Here is a 25,835-nt window from a genome sequence, read left to right as displayed (position 1 = left end):
CTGCAGCATCTATGGAAAGAGTGTCAAGGCTCCATGTCTGTAGAAATATATGTCAAAGTATTAAAAAATATCAGACATGGAGTCCTCAAGGCTAGCGTGCTCTGCATTTCCACTAACGCACTCGGCTGCATGCATTATTTGTATTTATAAAATAGCTGTATTATTTCAAGCATCGCGATTGGTCAATACGCGTCACATGACATCTAACTTTTTTTGTGCACTGCACGGTAGTGCAAAAGGTGTGCAACGAAAATTGACATTGCACGCTCAAGCAAACCAGTGCGGTAGAAGTCCAACAAAACTGTACTGTAAAAGTGTAACTTTTTAAAAAATTGTTTCTGTGTTGCTATTTTATAAAACAAATAATGCACTTGCTCTGTCGTGCATAAAAGTAAATGCAGAGAAAGCTCGGTTTCTTCAGATGGAGCACACTGGGCACTCGCCGCAAGCGGCTCGTGCACAGTGCGACTCCTATCTAAAGAAACCTCGCGTGCTCTGCATTTCCACTAACGCACTCGGCTGCATGCATTATTTGTATAATTGTATAAAATAATATCACATCATTTTATATAATTATAAATTATGAACAAAGAGTTTGTTTACTTTAACGGATGAATAAAATATGTTAGCAGGTAATTTATTTAAAATGCGTTTCCCATGGCGCATCCCCAAAATGGGCGATACGAAAGACGGTTCTTGCAAAGACCCTTTCTTGCAATCGGCCCCGCCCCCCCCCCGGCCCCTGGTCGATGGTCTGCCTAGTTAACACAGACGACGACGGGGCCGGAGCTCGGCTAGCTACAAAATAATGAAAATCAATGCTCTTATGCACGAAATGATATTGAATTAGGCCTACCCGGTACCGTACTTACTCTGGAATTTCAAGAGTTCAGGAATTCTTTCAATTGAGAGTGCAGTGATGAGTCTTCATCAAACATTCTGTTGTATAACTATATAAGCAACAGCGACGAGATCCTCCGGCATTTCGACCAATTTTCGCCGTCGGCCGGCCGAGGGCCGGGCGCGGGCGCGGCGCGGCCTGACGAGAGGTTGGCCCTTTGGGTTGGCCATATCGGGCAATACCGGTACCGTATTTTGCTTGCGAGTTTCGGCCGCGCAGCACACACACGTGCGCGGTGCATTTACGTGAATTACAAATACAAGTTGTCTTTGTGAAAGACTTTGATGCAGAAATGTGAGTATTTTATGATTTTGAATATTTCGTTCCAATATTGTGCCGTGTTTACTTTAAAGAGTGTGAGTCGAGCTAACTTAGAGCTAGCTAAAATTTATTTGGAGGAGAAAGAAAGGTGATACTGAGTCTACTCGTCTCGCTCGAGACTGACATAATTTGCGAAAGTGTTTTGTGCAGTCCCACCCATGTACTTTCTTGTCAGTTAAACAAATAAGTCATTAATTTCATTGATTAGATTTAATTAAAGGACAAGTCCACCCCAACAAAAGTTGCTTTAATAAAAGAGAAAAATCCAAAGACTACAACACTGAAAAGTTCATCAAAATCGGATGTAAAATAAGAAAGTTATTGCCGGTACATTAACTTGTCTTAGTTAGGCACGGCCGTAGTCACTAGATGGCGCTGTCGCGGAAGTGCTCAAAATTTGTACGCAAGCTTCGTTCGCATGTCAATCATTGCAATCGCATAGCGATGCGATATCGTCAAAATTAAGCCCCTGTTATCGCGGATGAACATGATATTTTCTCTTTGTGCTTGTCCTCCCGTGCGATGAAAAATATGTCATCATATTGCACAGGACTTTCGCGAGCTACCGATGTCATTTTCGTGCCCCAAATTCCATGAAATCTTCCGAAAATAAACATGAAAGTGTCGGTAAGTCGAAAATGTCTTGAGTTGCTTTCAATTCTTACCTTATTTAGTTGTATTTCTTGTAAAATGGGTCTCGAAGGGTTCCGGATTTTCCGTTGATTGTGAAACTTGAGTTGATTTCCTTTCTGTGTATTGCAGTGAAATTGCAGCGCGGGGAATCGCAAGGGCTGGGGAAGCCCTTCTCAGTGAGGTTTGCAAGCTGAGCTGCCCTTGAATTTGGTCGAATTTCGAGCCATTTTAATCGCGCGCGGGATGATTAATTTACATCATAATAGAGATTAAGATTACGTCACGTACGTGCGTACCTGTGATACACACAGAAATGAAATTGAACTTGAATCACACGGAATCACAGTCAAGAAATGCTTTGTTTTCTTTGTTTGCTGAATGATTTCCTGAATTTAAAATCATGAATAAACACCAGAGTAATGACATGAATAAGATAATCGTGGTCATATTTGAGAAATAACTAAATATTTTCTGAAAACGAGTGAAGATGATGGGGCAGTGATGTGCATGCACTGGAAAATGAACATTCACTGTCAGCTAGTGTCAGTGCCGTGGTGTCAGTGTTTTACTGCCAATACTGGCTTTACTTTTGCACTGGTTTTTCTTTTGCCAACTAGATTAAAAACTCATTTATTGATATGTTTATTGCAATTTTTGAATAAATGGTAATACAAAGTGGGAAAAAAAAGATAAATGAAGATAAAAATACTTTTGACTAAAAACTTGTCATGCCATCACCCCCCCCCCCAAAAAAAATACCCACTATCTTGAATGACTCAGGTAATTTAATTTGTATTGAAAAAAATAAACAATTGTATTTATGCATTTTATATTTCTGATTCTTTCTGCCAGAATACCAGATGCCATCATGAATAACCTCACCACCAGGTTGAACTCCTAAACATCTTGATGATGACTATCTCCCGAGATATATCTTGCCTTCTTGAGATTGGAAGTTTTAAGTTCAAGTCAGAGCGACCTAAGGCCCTACTACCAAGAAGAATCCAGATTTACATAAAAACAAATCCCACGAAAGATACAAACTGATTTTACTATTAATGTGTAGTGTGTGTGTGAGACACTGTGTTTGTGTTTATTTTGATGAGGATCTCCTGTCTCTTTTTATTATTTAATTGACTGAATGAATGATCAATACCTAAAAGTGAGAACTGATTTTTGAGGAGAGTAGATAAGTGTATGGTTTTGAGTGAATTTGAGTAACTTTTGTTTTTATTACCGGTATTTTTTTCATCACTATCATTATTTTGCCTTTTATTACATATTTTCAGTTTATTTAACATTAAGTTTAAGTAACCAAACTTGATCAAAGTGTTCAATTTTTGGGATAGAATTTTGTAATTTCATTTATCAGGTAATAAAACTGAGTTTGGTAAATCTAAAAAAGGACACTAAAAATATGAACACTTGGAGATGCTCACTAAGATGAGGAAAAAACATGAAAGGAACTGGAACTTAAGTGGATGTTATAGCATGCCTTTCGAAGATCTCCAAGCACCTGGAATCATAGGCGGTGGAAGTGGGGGGGGGGGGACGTATCCCCCTAAATTTTAGGTGGGGAGGGGACGACCCCCCCCCCTCAATTTTTTGTTGATAACCTTTTTTTTTTTTTTTTTTTTTTTTTGGCTTGTCAATTTTCACTTTTGTTTCCTGTGTCCCCCCCCTAAGATTTTTGGTCACTATTTTTTTTTTTTTTTTTGTCAAAAAGTTTTGGCGGTTCCCCCCTAAAATTTTTGGCTTCCGCCGCCAATGCCAGGAATGATGATGTTCAACTGAGAGTCGCTGAAGTGGAACTTGTTGCAGAGAATGATTATTCCAGGACAAGTTAGATGATATTACCCAGCCCATACATCACAACAATGGAAGGGAGACAATATACCCCTGTACTACGTGAAGTATCATATTATCTTCAGGTTGGTTTGGAAAGTAATAATAGTCCTCTAGTCAATATTAACGTCTGTCCAACATAATGGTACTATCGAGCAATTTGGGGGTTCAATCACAAACAGCAAAAGTTTAGTAAATTGACACTAGTAAGATAATTAAACAAATATAATACAGCCAAACTGTCTGACCCCTTACTTGACTACTGACTTAACTACTTATTAAAAAATGACAAGTGATGCTTAGGCCCTTTGTAACCATTGTATTGGGCAGACTTTGAAGCAGATGACTAGAATTCATACTTTCATGAAGATGAAGGAAGATCAAAAGAATTATTACAATTTAGCAAATATGAAATTAGAACACTGTCATGGTTATAAAAAATAATGAATTTCTATCAAGTAAAATGACAATACAATGTAAGAAATAATTGCAATCAAGTAATTTCATTTGCAAATGATATTTTCCATAATTTAATAACCAAATTTCTCAAGATAATATTCTTCTGCACAGAAGTGTATGACACGCTCAGTGTAAATCATGCTGTTTATAAATCTCTAGGAAACCTTTTTTTTCAAAATGAAAATACATGTAAACTTAATAAAAACCAGGGGTGGATCCAGGATTTATCCTGGGGGGGGGCACATTTTCATGATGAAAGTTTGTCAAGCAAAAAAAGGGCCTTGCTTTCCGGGGGGGGGGCATACTTTGGTGAAAATGGCATATTTTCATTACAAATCTCGACTGAGGCTCTCTAAGGGGGGGGGGGGGTGAGCCAGATGTGCCCTCCCCCAGATCCACCAGTGATAAAAATCAACATTTGTGAAAGATGGCATACGTACCTTATACTAAATTGGTAAATTCAATGCATATGTCTACAAAATGAAACTGACATGTTTGAATAAATTGCTTATTTTTGTTTCTAGAAAGAATTCATTAATAACAGCTTAGAGTTATTGAGAAAACATCAGGCAAACATAACATTCTGATATGCAATAACTAAATCTGTTTTAAATATGCTTTGTTTATGTCAAAGGCTTTATCGAAATAAGATTATGCTATAATTTATAAATTACTGCATTTTGGAGCCCATTAAAATTCAAAATGAATCATATAGGGCAGTGCCACACCTTATTCACTAAAATAAAGGAGGGGTGCAGCTGAAAAATCTCATCAGCAGGGGCAATAATTTTCACCGCCATTTCAATAGTACTATTAGATATCCTGAAAACACATAATTAAAATAAAATTAACTTTCTCTCAGGAAGTGCCCCTGTATACTATTACAGCCCTTGACCAGTATATTCTCTCAAGAGGTTCAATAATTCCTTCTCTTCCCTTAATTGTAGAGTCGGTTCGGGTGCGAATGTGTCTGAAAAAAATGATAAGCCAAAAAAAAAAGATCATTAGTAAAAATTGTAGAGTGAACAGAACATATCATTAAAAAAAAATGACAAGCAAAAACAAAGATTGATCTGGCATTGGAAAATAAAAGGAAATTAATGAACACCGCCCCCCCCCCCCCCCCCGCTTCAACATTTTTTGTTGTTTGCTTCTCCTGCTTACAACTTTATAACTTTACCTGATACACCATATATGGACCTTTCAAAACTTTTGGCTCCATTATCATGACTTTGCCACTGTTCAAGTATTATTTATTTGAAACCAATGCTAAGACTATAAGGTGAAATGAAATTATATAAAGAAAAAAAAATTTCACAAAGTATAAAATCATAATGATGTAGGTCATGTTGAAATTAGACCCTGGACTGGACTAAAAATTAGATCAAGTGTAGTGTAGACCAAATGTAAATTACACAAAGTGTAGACCAAATGGCAATTAAAAAAAATTTATAGACCAAATGGTCAAGCCCATTTGGTATAAAGACTAAAAAAATATATATAAGTAAAAAAAATATAATTAAAGGTCAAGTCCACCTCAGAAAAATGTTGATTTGAATCAATAGAGAAAAATCAGACAAGCACAATGCTGAAAATTTCATCAAAATCGGGTGTAAAATAAGAAAGTTATGACATTTCAAAGTTTTGCTTATTTTTAACAAAATAGTTATATGAACGAGCCAGTTTCATCCAAATGAGAGAGTCGATGATGTCACTCACTCACTATTTCTTTTGTTTTTTATTGTTTGAATTATACAATATTTCAATTTTTGCGAATTTGACGATTAGGACCTCCTTGCCTGAAGCACAAAATGTTAAAATAATGGAATTCCACATGTTCAGGGAGGAATGAAACTTCATTTCACATGACAATGATGAGAAAATCAAAATATTTCATATTTCATATAATAAAATACAAAAGAAATAGTGAGTGAATGATGTCATCAGTTCCCTCATTTGCATACCGACCAGGATGTGCATATAACTATTTTGTGAAATTAAGCAAAACTTTAAAATGTCATAACTTTCTTATTTTACATCCGATTTTGATGAAATTTTCACTGTTATACTTGTTGGATTTTTCTCTTTTTATTCCAATCAACTTTTTGTGGGGGTGGACTTGTCCTTTAAGTAGGTCATGCTGAAATTAGACCAACTGGACATTTCGCAAAATGAGGATTAGACCAAGTGTAGACCAAATGGGTTTAGCCCATTTGGCATTAGACTAAATGAGAAGTGGGCAAACTGCATGTAGACCAAACGAATATATACATATTTCACACTGTGGAACTGCATGATATCAAAAAAGCCAATTTTATGTACCGGTATTTGACAAAGTAAAAAAATTGTAATTATGTAGGTTATGCTGAAATTAGACCAACTGGACATTTCGCTAAATGAGAATTAGACCAAGTGTAGTGTAGACCAAATGGCAATTCAGTAGACCAAATGGGTTTAGCCCATTTGGCATTAGACTAAATGACAAGTGGGCAAACTGCATGTAGACCAAATGAACATACACCATGTACACATATTTCACACTTGGGACTGATAAAGAGAGCCGTAGCAGACGACGGAGATGCGTACATGATCTGCGTCCGCAAATAACGCGCACGCATGTATGTACTAACATGAAAAACAGCATATGGGACGATCTTACAAAAAATCGCACATGCGGGGCTATTGGAGAGTCACAGCAGATGACGGCTAGCAGACGCCGATGGGCGCGCGCATTTAGCGAGCACATCGTGATCGTTTTAACTATCGATAGTACGAACAGTGTATTAAAAAGGTACCGCGATGTCTATGGCTTTTTCGGACCATGTTGGTGCTATGAATTTGTTTTTTTTTACAGTTTAAATGAATTTTACGTAAGTTTTAAGTGGTTTCACATGATAAATTAGATATTAAGGAATATTTTGATATCATTCTTGGGACAACAAACACATTTTGAAATTCTTGTTGTCCTGCCTATCTTAGTTTCTTTTCATTTTTCAGTAGAGCCTAGCAGTAGCACTCCTAGTACCAATGAGGTCCAAACATTAACATGTATGGACCTCATAGGCGACAATGCGTTAAAAACAGGTTAGAACTTCTAAACGTACTGTTTCCTGCACCCAAGTATGATATTACTCCCAAAATATGAGTTTTGTCCTCGTTTGTTTATCATTTATTAAAAGATTGCCCATTAAATATATTCCTATTCCTAATTTGAATTTAATAAAATAAAGGGAAACTTACATTTGAGTCATTTTTCGATCTTTTTTTGGCAGTCAGTCCGGTCACCGTCGAGTGCGATCAAAGCGGTATGAAGCTGATTTTCAGATCACGTGATACGTGTGGTCATCACCTGATCAATCGACTATCCTTTTTTAAAGACCGCAACAATTATAAATTTTATTATAGAATATATATAGAATGAATAATTGCATGATATTATATATATTTCTACAATTAAAAATATTTTGTGATATGAATTTAATATTTGACGTAAAAATCGCTATTTAACAAAATATTTATTAAAAATCAAACAAAATAAAAACGCCTTGGACACAGTGCAAAAAACCTAACAATTTGGCCGCGTTCTTAACAACTATCGTAAGGGGCGCTCTATTTATAAATAAAGTTGCATATGTAATTGTCTACCGCGACAGGAACAGCCGCAGAATTGAAGCCAGAAGCGTGGGAAATTGCCAGAAAATTCAAGAAAAGAACCGGTGAGTACCGATTTAACAGTACTAATATATTAAGTAACATTTATTGAATCATTACAAGATTTATTTTTTAGTAAAACAAAGCTTAGTTCTAAGCTAGGGCGGCCCAAATGCGCGTGAGTGGAGTCCCAGTTTATTAGCACGGGTAAGTATTGGGGTGTCGCCTAGAGTGGAGCCTAGGCTAGAGCCACTCACACAACATGCGAGGTTAGTATACTAACCTCGCACAACACATGTGATTTCATAGTGCATTTTGACGTTTTCATTCATCACACGAATGTGAGGGACTAAACTATGCCAAACCTTTCAATATTTGTCCACTATGTTAATCTTGATCGTATGGTTTAAGTTTATTTGAAAAAGAAATTATAAATTATTTATGAAAGTGTTTTTATCGCTTACCTCCAAATCTCAACCAGGATACTTCGCTCGGTCCGTCCTTAGTCATCCTTCGTACTGCGGTGGAAATTACGCAAACAACAATCGAAATGCGAAATTTTCCTATCGAACATTCTCGATTCAAGTCGTCGGCGCATAATAGGAAATTGTACCAAAAATCAACATAGTTCTCTATTTATTCAAACAATTTTTTCTGGGGTGCACTTGACCTTTAAGAGATTTTCCAATGAAAATATTACATGGAACTTGGAAATACAAATCATAATTTGGTTGAACAAAATGTTTTCTGTTAAAGTATAAAACAGAAGAGGAACATATCCTTCACGTATTTTTATATCCAAAATATGTTGCCTTAGTATGGAATAATCACAATGACATAAAATGAAAATGGGTAAAGTACCTTCCTAATGATCATTGAGATTTCGCCTTTGGAATCATTGTTTAATAATTTTCAAAGCTTTAAATAGATGAAAATGTTCATTGAGAAAATATACATATATATATATGAACAAAATGATAATGTCCCGATTGTTTCGCATTACGTGTGTTAGATTGCGGGCGTTTGTGTGTGTGTGTAGGAAGCAAGATATTCGTGTTAATGTTTGCACAAAAAAGGAGAGGGAAAGGGACAGGAAAAGGGGAGGGGGAAAGGTAGAGGAGAGAGAGGGAAAAGGAGACCATAAAATAGAAAGAAAACAAAGGAAAGGAAGAGGGGAAGGGAGAGAGAAAGAAAAATGGAAAGAGCGAGAAAAGAGTAGGGGAGGGAGAAAGGAAAGAAAAGAAGGGAAAGGAAAAAGGGAATGGAGGGGGCGGGAAAGGAAAGGAGAGACAATAAAAGACAGATCAGGGGAGGGGGAAAAGTAGAGGAGAGAGAGGGAAAAGGAGACCATAAAATAGAAAGAAAACAAAAGAAAGGAAGAGGGGAAGGGAGAGGGAAAGAAAAATGGAAAGAGCGAGAAAAGAGTAGGGGAGGGAGAAAGGAAAGAAAAGAAGGGAAAGGAAAAGCGAAAAAGGGAAGGGAAAGGGAGAGAAGAAAAGAAGGGAGAACGAAAATGGGGAAAGGGAGAAGGAGAGGGGATGATGAAGGGGATAGGAAAATGTCAAGTTTGAAGATCTGAATATTAACACTAAAACAAAATTAGACTCCCATGTTTTATTTATAAAAATACCATCTTTTTCATGATTATAAAGGTTCAAATGCCCTCGCATTATTTTTCATTTAGATACAGTCCTGTCATCAATATCAAAAACTCTAAGCGCGAGCTTCGCGCTGGCATCATTTTTGTAAGTGACATTTATGATGTTGTTCATATTTAAAAAATGTCCATTTGTTGAGGTTTAAATGTCCAAAAGTTCAGCGCTCGCATAATTTGTAAGGTAAATAGGCCTACCCTTTTAATTGTTTTACAAAGGCGCTTATACAACGTCCAGAATGCAGTTCGGAATATTGAAAATAACTATTGGTCCCGCTATTTCTGCCCGTGCGACAAGCATTTATCATTTTGAATCATGAGATTCACCTTTAAAATATGATGAAAAAGTATCGTTAAGACTGAATTAAGAAAAAAAGAAGCTCACGTTTCACGCTCGCATTTTGATCCGTTAGCTTGTGATAATAATGGTGACTTCGTTAATATATCTTAGTGGACATGTCCACCTTTTGGTGCTTCAAGAAAAATAAACACAACACACAAATAATAATAGAAAACGAACAAGAATAGAATAGATAGTTACCTATCCCACTCATGAATTCTTATTTAACAGTCCCCAAAACGTCTTTTTTTCGTGTTAGCTTATTTCATATACATATATATATATATATATATATATATATATATATATATATAGGTCTCCTCATCATGGTTATAAAAAGTGCTCAGAATGTTTTATTTTTCAAGTCCTTGTATCAGAATTTTCAGCTCGGGCAGCTCTATCGCATTTTGATTACTATCCTGTTGATTTATTTACTTGAACAAAATATTTAAAATGTCCAGCTTTTAGAACAGATATCAAAAAAAGGTATTCACCTTTGATCATAGATGAGGAAGAAGAAAAAAGTGCAAAAAAATAGGAAACAAACTAACAAATTAATGTGACATAATTTTTCTTCATTTCAAGGCGACTCTTTACATTTCATCATCGCTGATGGCGCTACAATAGAAAATACCGCTTGACAGCAAAAAAAAAACAGAAAGAGGAAAATAATGCTGAGCGTCTAAAATGCAGCTAGCAGTACAAGCTGCAGAACCGTAAACAAACATCTTGTGAATAATATCGCGCGCCCTCTTTAAGCAAAAGTTTACAACCACGATGACCCTGCGGTATCTACGTGAAGATCACGAGAAAATGCTTTTTTTTCTTAAAAACACACCAAAGAGAAGACAAGAAACGATCCATATGGTTCGGTAAGTGTCATAGCTCAATTAGAAACATTATTTTAAAAGGAATGGCATAGTTATTTTAGTAAAAAGGGTGTGAAAAATTCGCGTGCACCATGTGCATATGAATCCTTCGCACGCGAGATGCATTGATGCCATGAGTGGGCTAGAGCCAGAGGCGCACGGCCAATATATGGGAGACTGTCTCCTATGAGAGAGATTATCTCCAATATCAGAGACTTTTATAAAGAATTTGGGTATCCAATTTCAGAGACAATCTCCAGTTTGGGAGACCAATTTCCTTTGTTTACATTTGCTGCAAAAGAATTAGCTTGGCGGCAAATAAAAATGTGATAAGCAGATTCCTCATGAAAAATCACCCTTTTTCACGTCTACTTTTGTTTTGATAAGGATTTTTGTTGTCATCCACACACAAAACAAATGGGCTTCTGACCTCAGTGAGACAAAATATTGGATGGAAAAAATTACGCTTTTGTTGGTGTTTCTTTTATTTTGCAAAGCAAGTCTCGAATGCAATGTGGGAGACAATCTCCCATATTGGAGAGTCTCCCATATTGGCCGTGCGCCTCTGTTTTTGTGGTAGGCTTTCTTTTCCTTTTTTCCTTTTTCAGTCTTTTGCCTTTTTCTCTTTTCTTTTCTTTTCCTTTTCCCAGGTTTTCCTTTTATATTTCTTATTTGTTATTTTTTCTTCTTTTCTTTTCTTGGCCTTCTAGGGACAGTGATTTTCCGTTTCAAAAAATTGCCTTTCCGCTTCAGAAAATCTTAAATTCAGTTTCAGCATGTCAGAAAACGGAAATTCTGTTTCCCCATAGACTTTGTGTACAGGTAAAAGTGACAATTCAGTTTACCCATTGAATAGCAATATAACACTCGCGCTGGTCAAAATTTGTATCTGCTACTGTACCAACAACGCAGTAGAATCCGTTCTATTCGGATCTATGCGAGTACACAAAATATTTTGACAAACACATTTAACATGAATACATCCTCACCTTTCACATTATTAGCATTATTTTACAGTTAAATGAAATTTTATCGATAATTTTAGGGTTTTTTGGACATCGTTTTGAGCCGTCAACGATTTCCGCTTATCCGCCATTTTGAATTCTCGTGCTGTTACATCTTCGAACGTAGAGGGCAGCAACACACGACCGTGTTGTTCAAAAGATGTGTGCATGTGAATGTTGTTTTCGATAAGCCCAACCCGGCGCCCGGCCGTGTACGGTATGGTACGGGCGAGGGTACCGGGTACGATCGAGTGATGAAGTCGAGTGCAGTCACGATGTGTGATTGTCATGATTGTAGTGAAGAGAGATCATGTTTTCTGGGGCTTTGTGGCCATTTAATATTCATATTTTGTTGAGATTTTAGAGTAATTTCTGTTGCTGTTCTGTGTATTTTGTGGAAAAATATGTTTTCCGTGATTTTCCGTTTCAAAAGGCCCTTTCCGTGAGTTCCGTCCATTTTCCGTGATCGCAGAAAATCACTGTCCTGCCCTAGCCTTCCTTTTCTTCATTTGTCTCTATATTTCTTTTCTTTATTTTTTTATCCTCTTTTGTCTTGTTTTCTCTGTCCTGGGCAATTCCAAGCAAAAGTGGACATTTTCCAAAAATTTATATTGGCTCTATTTTAAATCTGGATCAAATTTTTCTATTAAAACTCATATGGGATTTCATAAATACAAAAGGGAACATAATTAGCCACACATTTTTTTTCTTACACACCTCCTTAGAGGAGAATCCAATAAACAGACCTGTTATCATAACATCTAGGCATCGACTTAGCACTAGATCCTATACTCACCATTTAAAAAAATAATGGTGCACTATATACCCTGTGGTGAGTTAAAACAACAAACGGTGATATCGAAGCATTAAGAAAATAATCACCCTGCATTCGCAGCATGACAATTTTTTTTTAAATTACATTTGTAGAATTATTATTTTCTTGTTTTCTATTTTAATGCAAGCAAAATTGATTTTCAGTATTTTGGGGGTTTCAAAATCATATTAATTTCTTCCTCATTATAACATGTGAAAATAATGAATAACATGAAATCATTCAACATAATTTAATCGGAATTCATACATAAAAATGAATTGATTGTTCAAAATGTACACTAAGAATCAATTTGTACATATCTCTTTGATAAATTATAATTACAAAGGGAACAGTGATACAAAATAAAATCTTCTATACATATAGACACACATACACAATTAAAGGCATACTCAGCCACGCTTCACCCACCCATCCATCCCCCCCCCCTATAAACAACGCATAAGAAGAATGAAAAGGAGAGAGAGAAAATAAACACATGACAAAATAAAATAAATTTAAATACACAAAAGTATAGCATAAAGATATAAATGAAATTTTTAAAATTCAGTCAGAAAATAGGCCCTACATGTAGATCTATATATTTTTTCACAAAAAATAGTATTGAATTATATGCAAAATCACGATTTAATTGAATTAATATTGAGGCAACTTGCAATTTGCCGAAAGTTTTCATCTCTTCTTGCTATGCATATTCATTAAAGTGTGTTGTAAAAGCAAGCAGTGACAACATCTTGTAAATATTCATTTGCGCATGCGCAGTTCCTTTTTTCGCATATTACCTTAAACATAGCGATGGCGCAAGAGCTGCTTAAGGGATTATTCCTTCAAGGTTCAAGGCGCAATTGGGAAGATTTCCGAAATTTTTTGTTCTTTTCAATGATTCCTTGGAATTATCTTACTTTTAAGGATGACGTGTTGTGGGGTCGGGTTGTTTAGGTAAGATGAATTGTAGCTGTCATATTTTGGGTTTATTTTTATCATCCATGTAATTGCAATTTCAAGATGAAAATAGTGCATCGGTGTACTCCGGTGGGAATGATAGGTTGCATTCAGGACCTCGACACTGTCTGAAGACGTGTCGAGGTCCCCGGGGCAAGTCTAGGCCTAGATCTAGCAACGGACGGTTCTAAATATCAGACAAAAATTACTTCAACTCCCTCCCCAGAACTACAGGGACCCGCACTGGTGGCACTCAAGGTTCCAACTCGGGCGTAGTGCACAGAAAAGTACAAGGCACAACACCTGCAAAACTTCCATGAATTTTTTTATTATTTTAGCCTGTAACAATTATTTTGATCAGCCATTTAGCAGTTCATTGTAGATCTTTGTGTTAATAGGGAACCCTGTATTGAAACTATGCTGTACAACCATCGATGCTCAAAATGTACAGACAGTGTGAACGTTAGAACATCGGCATTATCACAGTTATAGGTCTGATCAATATTTTTCCTATTTTCAATCACAGATAAAACATATAATTGAGAAGGTTAACCATGAGTGATTTTCGGGTCCACCATGTCAAGTTCTTCAACTATGTTCCAAGTGGAATCCAGTGCCTGGCTTATAACCAAACAGATAAGCTTCTGGCAGTTGGCCGAGAGGACAGCTCTGTTGAGATTTGGAAGACAGGAGAGGGGAGGAAATGGTTGCAACAAAAGGTTCGTGAAACTAGAGGTGGTCGCAGAATGTTGAACAAGTTCCATGACATTTTGCTCCTACTGAATATCGATAAATTAAATCAAACATAAACCCAAGTTTTAAAGCTTGCCATAACCTTAAGTAATCCTAGTCCTCACACCATTCTGACCCCAAAACCTATACATTCTTCTGTGATCTGATTGTCAAAGAAATTGTTTGATGGCATTTGAAATGAATATTCCAACCCATTGAAATATTTTTTTTTAACTATCAAAGTTCCAAATAGTGGGGTATGAGTATTGAAGTCAAATTCCAGACAAAATGGAAAGTAGACCAAGTGGGTACTATAAACCAATCAGTAATTTACTGTTCAAAGATGTAGACAACTATAAGAATTAAAGCAAAAAAATTGTATATAAATCCAACTATAGTATACTACGTAAACTGTGGTATGAGTCATTCATTATTATATTTTGATTTTCATATTCAGTGAAATAATATTTTTTGTTAATTTTCAATTTGATTCATTCTTGAAAAATATCAGGTAATCCCAGGTTCCAAGAAGAGGAAAGTGAACAGCCTTGTTTGGGTCAAAGGTCGACTCTTTTCTGCCGGACTTCAGGGAGACATCACAGAATATGATCTGCATTGTCTGAAGCCAAAGGTAACACAATATCTCTAAAGATCCACAGAATTCTTTGGATTTTGAAATCATTTGTTCTGTGACTATAATTTGTGTTCTGGGAGCGGCACTCGCACAGGCAAACTACCATGTGTAATGGGGAAGATAGACGGATGTCAGAAGTTTATAAATGAATCATTAAAAAAATCATTATTCCTGTCTAGTAACTATACCCTCAAAAATTTAATTATGAAATGCATTAATAAATGAATTTTCAATTCTAAAGATATATAATTATTTTTCTCCTGTCTGATAAGTATTTTGTTCAATGCCTTCTTGAGGGAGGGAGGGAACACTGTATGTGCTAGTGCTAGTGCCTTTTGAAAAGGCTCATTACATTTATGCACAATACCAGGTCCCTTGGAGAGGACCTAAGTTCTTTGGTCCTGTGTTTGCTTGCTAACAAGCATCTATTATTTCTTAGCATCTAGGTTAAAATCATCACCACCAGTAACTACTTGCATGTAATCTCAACCCTACATAGATGGTGGGGAGGGATGAATGTACTGGAATTTGACATATTTCACTAACTAGTTTGTACTTTGATAATTTTTTGTTTATATCTTGTTCGGAAAAAAATTGTTTTAACTTGTGATAATACTACTCTCTGCCACAAAGAGTTAGATATTCAGTGAAAGTTTGAATAAGTGGTTAGTAAACATTTGTATTGCACTGTGTTATTACTTCGCAATTTTATAGACCACAACTTTTTACACGTAACAAAATTGCACAGTAAGATGTATTTTTCTTTTCATTTTTTGCCAGAAATCAGTCTACTATGGAAATGCCTTTTGGTGCATTGCAGTGAATCATGCTCAAACTCATATAGCAGTAAGTACCAGCTTTTCTATGTTCCATTAGCATCAGTGGAATCATGGACCTATGAAGAGATGGACGATTAACGCAAGCATTTCTTTGATCCAATGATAGTGACCGTCACCTGGTTATGTTTATCTAACAAGAACATACAGGTGTTATGACTGCAGCAATTACCATGACCACCAAGACATATCTGATCACTTAAAGACGGATCAGTTTCCCCGGTCTTAGTTTTGTTGGCTGATACCCTGTTTCAGCATCTGCCTTTCAATCAACCTGCTTCATATTTAGAGCAGCAAACTTGAGAAGCAGATGATTTCTGTGATATAAAATATGATATTATTCGATCCGGACACTTCTAGATGCACGTAAGGACCTCAATAACATTGAGAGATATACGTTCTATACACGTTATGTGCCACATATATCTGGAATATTATGGAGAAACTTGGGAAAATTGAATTTTAAATGGTTAACAATCAATTATAAATTAGCCTCTATATTAGAATATGCATATATTTTTCCCAAATAAAACACATGGAACTTAGATTACCAAGGTAAACAAGAACTGCACATCAATTTTCCATGATTTAAGTGATTTGTTATCAACTGCACATACAATCTGTGAAATATGAAGTTCCAATCACAAACTGCTTCAGGCCCTTCTCATGGTAACGATCATAGGACCAAAGTAGACAAGTATGAAGAGAATTTTATTCAGGTGACAATAACAGCCACCTGTTAGTGAATTCATATTCTTGGCGATGAATGTCCATCTTTTCAAAGGTCTATGGTGGAATTAAGGCATTTAACCTTTTTTTTAAAACTTTGAAATGTTAAATTTAAAATCAAGCAATGTAAGTAAAATTTCAAATGTAAATTAAAAAATTCAAATGTAAATTAAAATTTCAAACTGCAAGCATGTAATATCAAATGAAAACTTCTAGTGATTTTGCGTTCAATACTTTGATTGCAACAAAAATTTCTTGCGACACCTCATTACGCTTGATTTGCAATGAAAAGTAAGTTTCTTGCATCACCCCATAAAAGAAATATTTTATTAAGAGAAATAGAAAATGAACACATTTTGCATTCACCTTTGCAATTTAAGGTTTCTACTTAAAATAGATTCTTTTATGAAATAAAGTAGCAGTTTACTGATGAAGTCAGATAAATATACTGCTATTTATCAATAATTTAAGGTGTGCAAATTATTTTTTCTTTTTACAATGATGGTGCACAATGCATTGTGGGTCATTTTAGAGATGCCTGTTGCTGTTGACAACCAATCTTCTTAGTGAAGTTTTATTTTTGTAGTCAAATCATTTTTCAAAATATATTTCAATCTGTCAGAGGTCCCAACTGAAATAAATGTTCATATAAATTGTCTTGCTGTATCTTAATTTGTAAGAATTTAAATTTTGCTTTTAACCCATACCCAAGGCAGGTTGCGAGGATGGGTACATCCGTCTCTATGAGCTAACTGACGAGGGCCTCCTTTACGACAGGTCACTCCAGATGCAACAAGGCCGGGTCGTGTCACTGGCATGGCATATTTCAGACGAGGTCATTGTAACTGGATCACTCGATAATATCAGGATATGGAATGTAAATACAGGTATGTGAAGGGTTTGATATTCAATTTATATCAAGTTTTCAATTTGATTTATTAATTTTCCCCCAAACATCAACACCATTAATAACAATAACATATAAATGGAAATTGTACACTTTACACGTACACTGCACAACCAGGAAGGGGGTTGGCTCAGCATACCCCCTCCCCACTATTGGTTCAGCTTCACTCTTTTTTTTTGGTAACCATTTACAAAAACATGAAAAGTAGTTTCCTCAAATTCTACATAGTAAGAATAATGTACACAATATTAAACGTGTCAAGACCAAGATACAGCATATCATATGTTGTTCCAAAATTATTTTCAACCCTTGGAAAGTTTTGGTTATGTGGGATAAGACCAAACAGAAAGAAGATGAAGAGGGTGTAGACCAGTCAGCAAGTTTCCCTTTATTCATTTGGTCAACGGTCTGTGGTGCATATTTTACCAGGAATCCTGCTATTAAGGGAGCTATGCACATTTTTATGTCTGTGATGAAATGTGGAGATTGTTTATTAAAAGTCAATTTCAGGTTCACTTGTGTTTTCAACGAAAACTCATATATGTATGATTATTTTTAATACCTTTCCTGGTTTAAATTGATTTATTTTACGCTGTTTTATGATCGCAAAATGGTCCCTGACATAATTTAAAAAAGTAAAAAACAAAGAAATACACAAATTCACAAAACATAGGGTCAAATTACACTTTCTAAACACCATATGATCGCAAAATGGTCCCTGAAAAAATTCATAAAAGTAAAAAACAAAGAAATACATAAGAAATTCACAAAACATAGGGTTAAATTACACTTTCTAAACACCTTCAGGACATGCAACATGTGAAGATTGTGAAAAGTAAGTTTCAGGTTCTCTGTATGCTGCTCTTTTGACAAGGCGATTTACACTTCCATCATTTTCTTTAACACCTTCAGGTCATGCAACACTGCGGATCACCACTCAGAGGGTTCAGAAACATACAGAGGTTGTAGTTTGGCAAGTAGCTATCTTGGATGATATGACCATCATCAGTGGAGACTCTGTGGGAAGGACACAGTTCTGGAATGGCAAACATGGGACGCTGCTCAAGGTATGATCCAAATCACAGGGGGGCATTTCGTGAAGAGTTTTATCAGTGATTTTCACTACTAGATTGCTCTTAGCCAATCAGATGCAAGGATTTTCAGTAGCTTCTAACAGTTGTCAGTGAAAATCAAAGAATATTTGTTTCATGAATTTCTCCATAGCTTATTGAGAACTATTATTTGAAGCCTTTCGGCTTGGTCCCACTGCACTTACCTGGACATTACCTGTTAGCACAACAATCAATTACTCAATAAATTCAAGTATCAACATGTAGATTAGTGCTTTTTTAGATGTTCTTAAATATTATCTGGCAGATCTTGCGGTAGCTGTAGAAGAGATGGTCACCCCAAAGCACTCAAGTTTGAGAATTCTGGGGGTGATTTGGGCTCTGAAGTGGGTGAAATCAGCCATCACCCTCCGGTATATCCTACACTGATGATAATTTGTATCTTTTTCCCTGTGTTTATCTTGGACAGAGTTACACCAGTCACCGAGCATCCATTCTGGCCCTCGCTGTCTCCCAGGACCAAGGCCGTATCTTTTCGGCCGGGGTGGATCCCATCATTACAGAGTTCCAGCTGGTCCAGAAGGCTTCGGGTTCCGAGACCAGGCACTGGGTCCGTGGTAAGACAATCCGGGATCACAGCCACGATGTCAGAGCTCTGGTCATAGCTGGTGATACACTCATGTCAGGAGGTATGTAGGTAAACAGGGGGGGGGGGGGGGTTGTTTCACAAAGAGCTGAGTGTGACTTAGAGTTGCACTTAAATTTCCAGTTTGGTGTGGTATAAAATGTAACACGTACCGCATTGGTCAAATCATGCTCGGAGGATGTGCACTACTGTGTATTAACCAGTATATTGCACGTTACAATTCATGTACATATCAGAATTTAAGCATGATTCTAAGTCACATTTTACTTGTCAAACAATCCCCTAGGCTGGTATTCAATTCAGAGTACTGATTGACAAAGTAAAATGTTTCACTTGGCTATACAAAATACTTATATTCATATCTCTTCTAGGTATTTTAATTTATCAAGACAAATTAAGCAATATATTTCCTAATAACCATTGTGATGTTATGAAGTCTTTGCAATTCATGTGTTCACCTGTTGGCAGCATGGTAGTCTCCACGTATGTACATTTTGTAAACTGAACACTAACCAGACTTAAGCCAGCCAAAAAGGGCGATTGAATAGCAAAGATGGTTAAGCATTTTACTTATGCACAATACTAAGTAAAATTTTAGTTGAAGTATTGACTTGAACACCAGCTTTGATGTAATAATAATAATAATATTCCGCATTTATATAGCGCTTAATACATCGGAATGACGTCTCTAAGCGCTTTACAGACATATTATTACCCCGGTCATCGGATCCTTGCATGCCCGCATACAATGTATGCACTTCTCCACTCCCTGGGGAGCATTCCAACAAGAGTTCCAAGACTCAATTGCTAGGCATACTACATATAGGCTTTCACATTCTACTGGGTACCCATTTAATACCTGGGTGGAGAGTGGCAAAGTATGGATTAACGCCATGCTAAAGGACGCTAGGCCATGGTGGGATTCGAACACACGACCCTCTGATTACAAGGCAAGAGTCAGAACCGCTACACCACGACGCTTCCACGCGTAGGAAGGGGTTTATTTGAAGAAGAAAAAAAATCTGTCAAATAAATGCATCAAAATATTTTATTTTTTTTGTAGGCCTATGACGTCCATTCACCCACAATTGATGTACTATTTTTACAGTCTGCGTACACGCAATTTAGAAAATTCTAGTCAGACTCTGATAGTCTACAATTTTGAGTCTCTGCAACACACTAATACAGTCCCAATATTTGTTAAAATATTCATTTTGACAATTATGGAAATTCTTGAATCATGGCAGCAAATTCATGATCCAAGCTTTTGTTTGACTGATCTTATTGAAAATCGGACAGTAATTGTGGGAATGATGAAGAATGATGACATCAAATTATTCAACACAGAACAGGCATAACCAGGATGCACACAAAAGCAACCTTTTAACCTTATATGCACAACTTTACAATGTCAGAATTTTCTTCTTTTTTTGTAATCTGAATTTGATGAAATATCAAGTTCTATGTTTTTTTAATTTTTTTTATAGTTTAAATCGACTTTTGTTGGAATGGACTTGGCCTTTAACATATCAATGGTTTGTTTGCTACAACACAGGTGTGGATACCTTACTCGCAGTAAATCCAGTGGACATTGAGACAGCTATCGGCAAACCAAGTAAATCAGCGGCACAACTACGTCACAGAATACGCAGCTTCCCACATGTGAGTCTTATCTTGTCTTTTGAGTCAATTCACCCCTTGTTTATTCCTTTATGTGTCCATTGTCCATTGTGGTTTCCAGAGGTATTGTCTTCTCAGGTCTTCCTTCCATCTCATTCTCGTTCTTGTGATATCTTAAAAACAATTCGATGGATCGGCTTCGCACTCATTCCTAGTAGGCAAGTAGGACTGACAATGATCTGATAATTTGTGGGTCATGAGGTCAAAGCTCAAATGTTGCAGAGGTCAATATAATTGAAAATATTGGGTTCCTGCAATAACCAAAGAACCATTGGAGAGTTCATCTTCAAACTTGATTCATGTATGATTGGAGGGACAATGATCAATTAGATTTTAGGATCTGAAGGTCAAAGGCCGCATGAAGTTTTCAGATCGTCCAGCCATATTGTTTTTGTTATTGCATAACTTAACCGCATAACTTAACCCTTACAATAATTTGAATAAATCTCAATTTATTAAGTTAGACTAGAAACAGTTTAGAGGATTTTTACAATGAATCACACACTCGAGCCATTTCTGGTCAAGTGCAAGCACTATATAATGTGTAAATTCAAACCCCTTACCCAGGTGTAATGAATTTGGTTGTTCAAGATATTTACCACTAAGAATTTTTTTTCTTTGTTTAATGCAGTGTTGATTGTTTGCAAACATGTTGCATCTAATAAGGGTTGAAAACTGGTTAATGAATCAGCTCTAAACTTGTCTGTTGTGCACATATAGGAACGACAGAGATCTGGTAAGGTTTTTTCTGGGGCATCAAGGTCAAAGCTCATGGAGGTCATTATATACCTGGAAATGGTTTTCCTTGCACTGACTAAAGAACAGTTTTATTAAGGGATCAACTTTAAAGCAAATTCATGTATGCATATATGGAGAGACAATCTGATTTGGTATTTCATATAAAGTATCAGAAATGTGTATGGTGAATTACATCTCGCAAAGACAGAGGCAAAAATTTGGACTGTGTTTTAGTTGAGGATCCATGTAGGTTCATTCTGTCTTGTCTCATATTTTTCTGTCTTATAGAAGCCCATTGTTTGTTTGGCGCCCAAGGCCAGGATGCTTCTCTTACAATATTCTCATTCCCTTGAGGTGTGGAAACTAGGCAACACGGAGGCCTCCTCAGGTATGTGATGTAAAAACACAGTAATTACTCTACCAAAGTGTGAAGTGGTTTATTTTTACTTGGTCTAATGCCAATTCGTCCCATTCCCAACTCGTCTAGTACTATCATTTGGTCTACCATCAGTTCGTCCAATATCCACATGCTCTTACTGCCATTTCATCCACTCACCATTTTGTCTAATACCCAGCTGGTCCAATAACCATTTAGTCAATATACCATTTGGTCTAATTAGACTAAGTGTTAATTGGGCAAAATGAATGAAAATAAAACAAATATTAGATCAACTGATTATGAGATGAAATGGTCATAGACCCACTGGTGATTAGACGTAGTGATGATTGGACCAAATGGTTATTGGACCAACTGGTTATTGGATGAAATGTTGATGGACCAAATGGCATTAGACTAAATGAAAGTAAACTACGTGGTGAGTGGACAAGTAGGCAGTGGACGAATTGGTAATTTACTGTGTGAGGTCATGTCTTTGACTTACCAAAGCTTAATATTGTCTTTAATGATAAAAATCTTTAACTTTGAAAATGAATTTCAAAGCTTGATATGATCTTCGATGCTCCTGTGAGAGTCCAATGAGACTCAATTGCATGATGAATCGTAAATGTCTTAAAGGAGAAATATATTGATTATGAATATGGCCTTATTATATATCAGTGGAAAGGTCATGATGTGGGGATTATCATTGGGTCATTCAAAATAACGAAAATAATACATAAGGTGGAAATCGCCAATTAAAAAGCGCTAAAATGCCTCTCCAAAATATGCCTCGCATCGGTCTCTGAATTGACTTGAATTTGATGACGTGTATGTCTGTACGAGAGAGACGTGATTGGCTCTCCCACGTCAAGCTCCACTTGCATGCAAAACCTGTTGCGAGGGTACGTTTTCTCCACACTGTCACTGAATACTTCGATCACGAAATGAAAGAAAACCCAGAAGTTTATCTAGATTTGGATTTTCAAATTGATGATTTTGAAGGTGAAGAGAATGATGATGAAGTTTCGAGCTCTAGTGAACAACAAAGTGACGTGGATGGAGGTAAATTAGGGGAATTACGCCGATGATGATGAGTCGGACATTTCAACTTGCATGCCGATTCGCTACCAACTCATGCAGCTACTGGCTGCACCGCGGGCCAAAATAAATCCATGAAAATTAATTCCAGCATGACCACATCCAGACAGAGTCTCTTCCCTCTATCAACAAAATTTACTCTAATAAAGGAAAATAATGATATAACTGTACTTACAAACAAGTGAATATATCCGAACCTGAAGGCAAATCAACTCAACGAATAGCAGCAGACGATATGCACCGACGATGAACTTCACGTGGCTGGGATAGATTGTCACTCGTTCTGTTAGATATAATTTGTATCTCATTATTTTGACAAAATTACGAAACTCAGGGAATTATTTATCTATATAAAATATAGTAACACCTTGTACTATTTTTTTAATTACGATAAAACCTTTTTTGAAGCAAAAAGTTGAGGTAAATTAAAATTAGATGTAAAAAATCATCCCCAACATGCATAGCTCGTATGTGATTGTAAACAAACAATCACAAAGACATATTGCTTGCTCGCCTTGGCTGAGAGAGTAGATGCACGTGTTGCAAAGCTCTCAGTCAGCAAGGCGAGCAAGCAATTAATTTTGGATGGTTTGTTTACAATCACATAAGAGCCAATCACGTCTCTCATACAGACATACACGTCATCAAAAATCCCCAATGTCGCGGACGTAATTCTGCATGTTTGAAGCATTCAGAGAGAGAACTTTAAACTATCAATTAACTGAGTTTCATTGGTCTCCATGATAAATGATGTACACCATCGTGTTCTTCTTATTTCTCCTTTAATTTGATATATATTTCTCCATTTTTATGATTCTCAATATATTTCTACTTTAACCAAACTATCTCTTAAATTTGATCTTGAAAACACTGAGATTATGCCTGTAATCCTTTGTAACATTTTTTCATCAGTATATGACTGAATAATGCAAGAGAAATTTTTCAGTTGTCATCACCTTTACTGATATATATTTTATGTTAATCCTTTGCTCACACAATATGGCAATTTTTTTTTTTCTTAATTTTATGAATTCTTGCCATCAACTTAATATATTTTGTGTTGTTTGTTTCCTCAATTTAGATGAAGATGGAAAACAATTACCATTATCAGAACAACCAGTGAAGTTATTGGAACTGAAGGCTAAGGTAGGAATTGAAGAAACTTGGAATATTTTACACCACAAGTATAATTTATAAAGGATTGTAAAGCATATTCCATTTATTGTTGATCAGTTTTATTCTTAATCTAAAGAGAAATGTCATCCACATTTTTTTTTGGGTTGGGGGCTGGGAGCTAGATCCCTTTTCAGTTAACTCATGCTAATTTCTAATCACTGCACAAAATTGGCAACATAGTGAAAATTGGAAAACACTTTTTTTTTAATGCAAATTGGTAATCCCTTCTCACTTAACTTGCGCTGAAAGCTGATCACTACACCAAATTGGCTACTTAAAATAAAAAGTACAAACACATACTATTTTAAAATGATAATTGGCAATCCCTTCGCAGTTAACTTATACTAAGGGTTAATCACATCACAAAATAGGCAGCATAAAATAAAAACTACAAATCACTGTTCAGAAAATGCAAATTAGCAACTTTTCCTTAAAAGTCTGTTATTATCATACAATTTGACGTACTTGAAGAGAGATATGAAATTATTGATTTTTGCCGATTTGAGGAATATAATCAGATTAATTTTGACTCTCTATGGTGATCCCAACCAACCAAAATGGGACTTTGATTGACTTCTATACCTTTGTTTTTTCTCATATGGTAAAGTTATTATCTTACCCATCCCTTGGAAGCATTTTAAGAAAAGACTTGTCAAATGTTTTATCTGACAGTCTTGTTTTATCCAACCATTACCATAGTAACACTGCTTCTCAGTCAATCAAAACTAAGGCAAGTTGTCAGATCTGACATCTTGTCAGAAAAAAAAATGTTGATGAAATGCTCCCCAGGTCTGACTTTGCTGACATCAGGCAAAGGAATGTCTTGAGATCCAATATGATGGCAAAATTTATTTGGCTGATCCCAAGAAATTACAGGTATATTACAGTGATTTATGTTGCTTCTCATGAAGCCTGGTGTCAGCGAATTTGATATTTTTTGCTTCTCATAATTTTTAAACTTCAGCACTGACTTAGACCTAAGTCTATACGTTAAAGGGGAATCCAGAATACAGGCCATAGAGTTCAAATTTAAAGAAATGGAGTTGAATTTGAAAGGTGATGTAATGCTAGATGAAAAAGGAAAGAGAGTATTCGTTGATGGGATTGGCTGAAGTCCTTAAAAGGAATGTAAACGATAACTCCAAGCAGGTGAAGAGTCGATTAGGTATGAGGATGTGGGAAGTTTGAGGTGGGGGTGTACATCTTGACTGTTCATCATCAGGATTGTTAGGTTTGTTGATGGAGAGGTGTGTAAATGGCAAATACCCACACGGCGGGCTCGTTTCCCATGTTAACTCAATTTGGCCAAGAGAAATACACAATTTCTATAACAAGTTTACCCTCAGCCCATCAGTTTGAAGTATTTCAGTAGCTTTTAACTACTATTGCAAATTTTTTATTGTAAAAGGTTTTATGAAACAGGCCCCAGGTTCATTTGTTTTCTTGATTTGCATTATGGTGTGAGTCTGCACAAATAATTTGATGTAACAGGAAGGTAAAAAGACAAGTGAAAAGTTAAAATAATTAAGAACAGGATGAGGTTGAACGAGAGAGTGCATTCAAGACCAATTAACACGTGGCTAGGTAATGCCTTGACCCACTGAATGTCTTTCAACAGTGTATAACAAAGCCTTGTTCATTTTGGGGGAATAACTGTATATATTCATGGATCATATTTCTCTACTCAACCTTTTGCATCCAGTCGTATTTCTTGGACTCTAAATTTTGTTTGTTTGTTTCTTTGCCTATTTATTTGATA

The 25,835-nt window shown here is 36.1% G+C and overlaps 2 protein-coding genes across 4 annotated transcripts in view; one reads left to right on the top strand and one right to left on the bottom strand.

The window, feature by feature from the left end:
- The window catches only part of LOC129277193 (pyruvate dehydrogenase phosphatase regulatory subunit, mitochondrial-like), a 29,070-nt gene extending 28,036 nt beyond the window's left edge, over positions 1 to 1,034 (bottom strand). The window contains exon 1 of one of the 2 annotated variants that reach the window (XM_064095236.1): positions 873 to 1,034. The gene's annotated coding sequence lies outside the window, so the exon portion shown is untranslated. Of the gene's footprint in view, positions 1 to 863 lie in introns of both variants that reach the window. The other variant, XM_064095237.1, reaches the window with a different exon arrangement.
- Positions 735 to 25,150, top strand: LOC129277171 (U3 small nucleolar RNA-associated protein 4 homolog). Of its 2 annotated transcripts, XM_064095240.1 has the most exons (11): positions 1,131 to 1,195; positions 7,813 to 7,875; positions 13,978 to 14,170; positions 14,695 to 14,814; positions 15,598 to 15,663; positions 17,095 to 17,269; positions 18,202 to 18,356; positions 18,829 to 19,048; positions 20,561 to 20,667; positions 21,712 to 21,811; positions 23,982 to 25,150. In XM_064095240.1, exons 3-11 carry the CDS (start codon positions 14,006 to 14,008, stop codon positions 24,095 to 24,097), a joined length of 1,224 nt encoding a protein of 407 aa, XP_063951310.1. In that variant the 5' UTR covers positions 1,131 to 1,195; positions 7,813 to 7,875; positions 13,978 to 14,005; the 3' UTR covers positions 24,098 to 25,150. The 2 variants fall into 2 exon arrangements, with proteins under 2 accessions (XP_063951309.1, XP_063951310.1); XM_064095239.1 differs by lacking the exon at positions 7,813 to 7,875 and having other exon boundaries at positions 735 to 1,195.
- Positions 25,151 to 25,835: the final 685 nt, after the last annotated feature.

Source organism: Lytechinus pictus, chromosome 2, assembly GCF_037042905.1.
Source record: "Lytechinus pictus isolate F3 Inbred chromosome 2, Lp3.0, whole genome shotgun sequence".
Lineage (NCBI taxonomy): Eukaryota > Metazoa > Echinodermata > Echinoidea > Temnopleuroida > Toxopneustidae > Lytechinus > Lytechinus pictus.
Note: the sequence above shows the minus strand (reverse complement) of the source record. Positions and strands in the feature narration are given on the sequence as shown.

Bases quoted from the DNA above. Each gene is read 5' to 3' on its own strand.
- LOC129277171 (XM_064095239.1), top strand. From the start codon at position 14,006: ATGAGTGATTTTCGGGTCCACCATGTCAAGTTCTTCAACTATGTTCCA. The intron at 17,270-18,201 runs GTATGTGAAGGG...TAACACCTTCAG, and splicing joins GATATGGAATGTAAATACAG to GTCATGCAACACTGCGGATC. The intron at 21,812-23,981 runs GTATGTGATGTA...TCCTCAATTTAG, and splicing joins CAACACGGAGGCCTCCTCAG to ATGAAGATGGAAAACAATTA.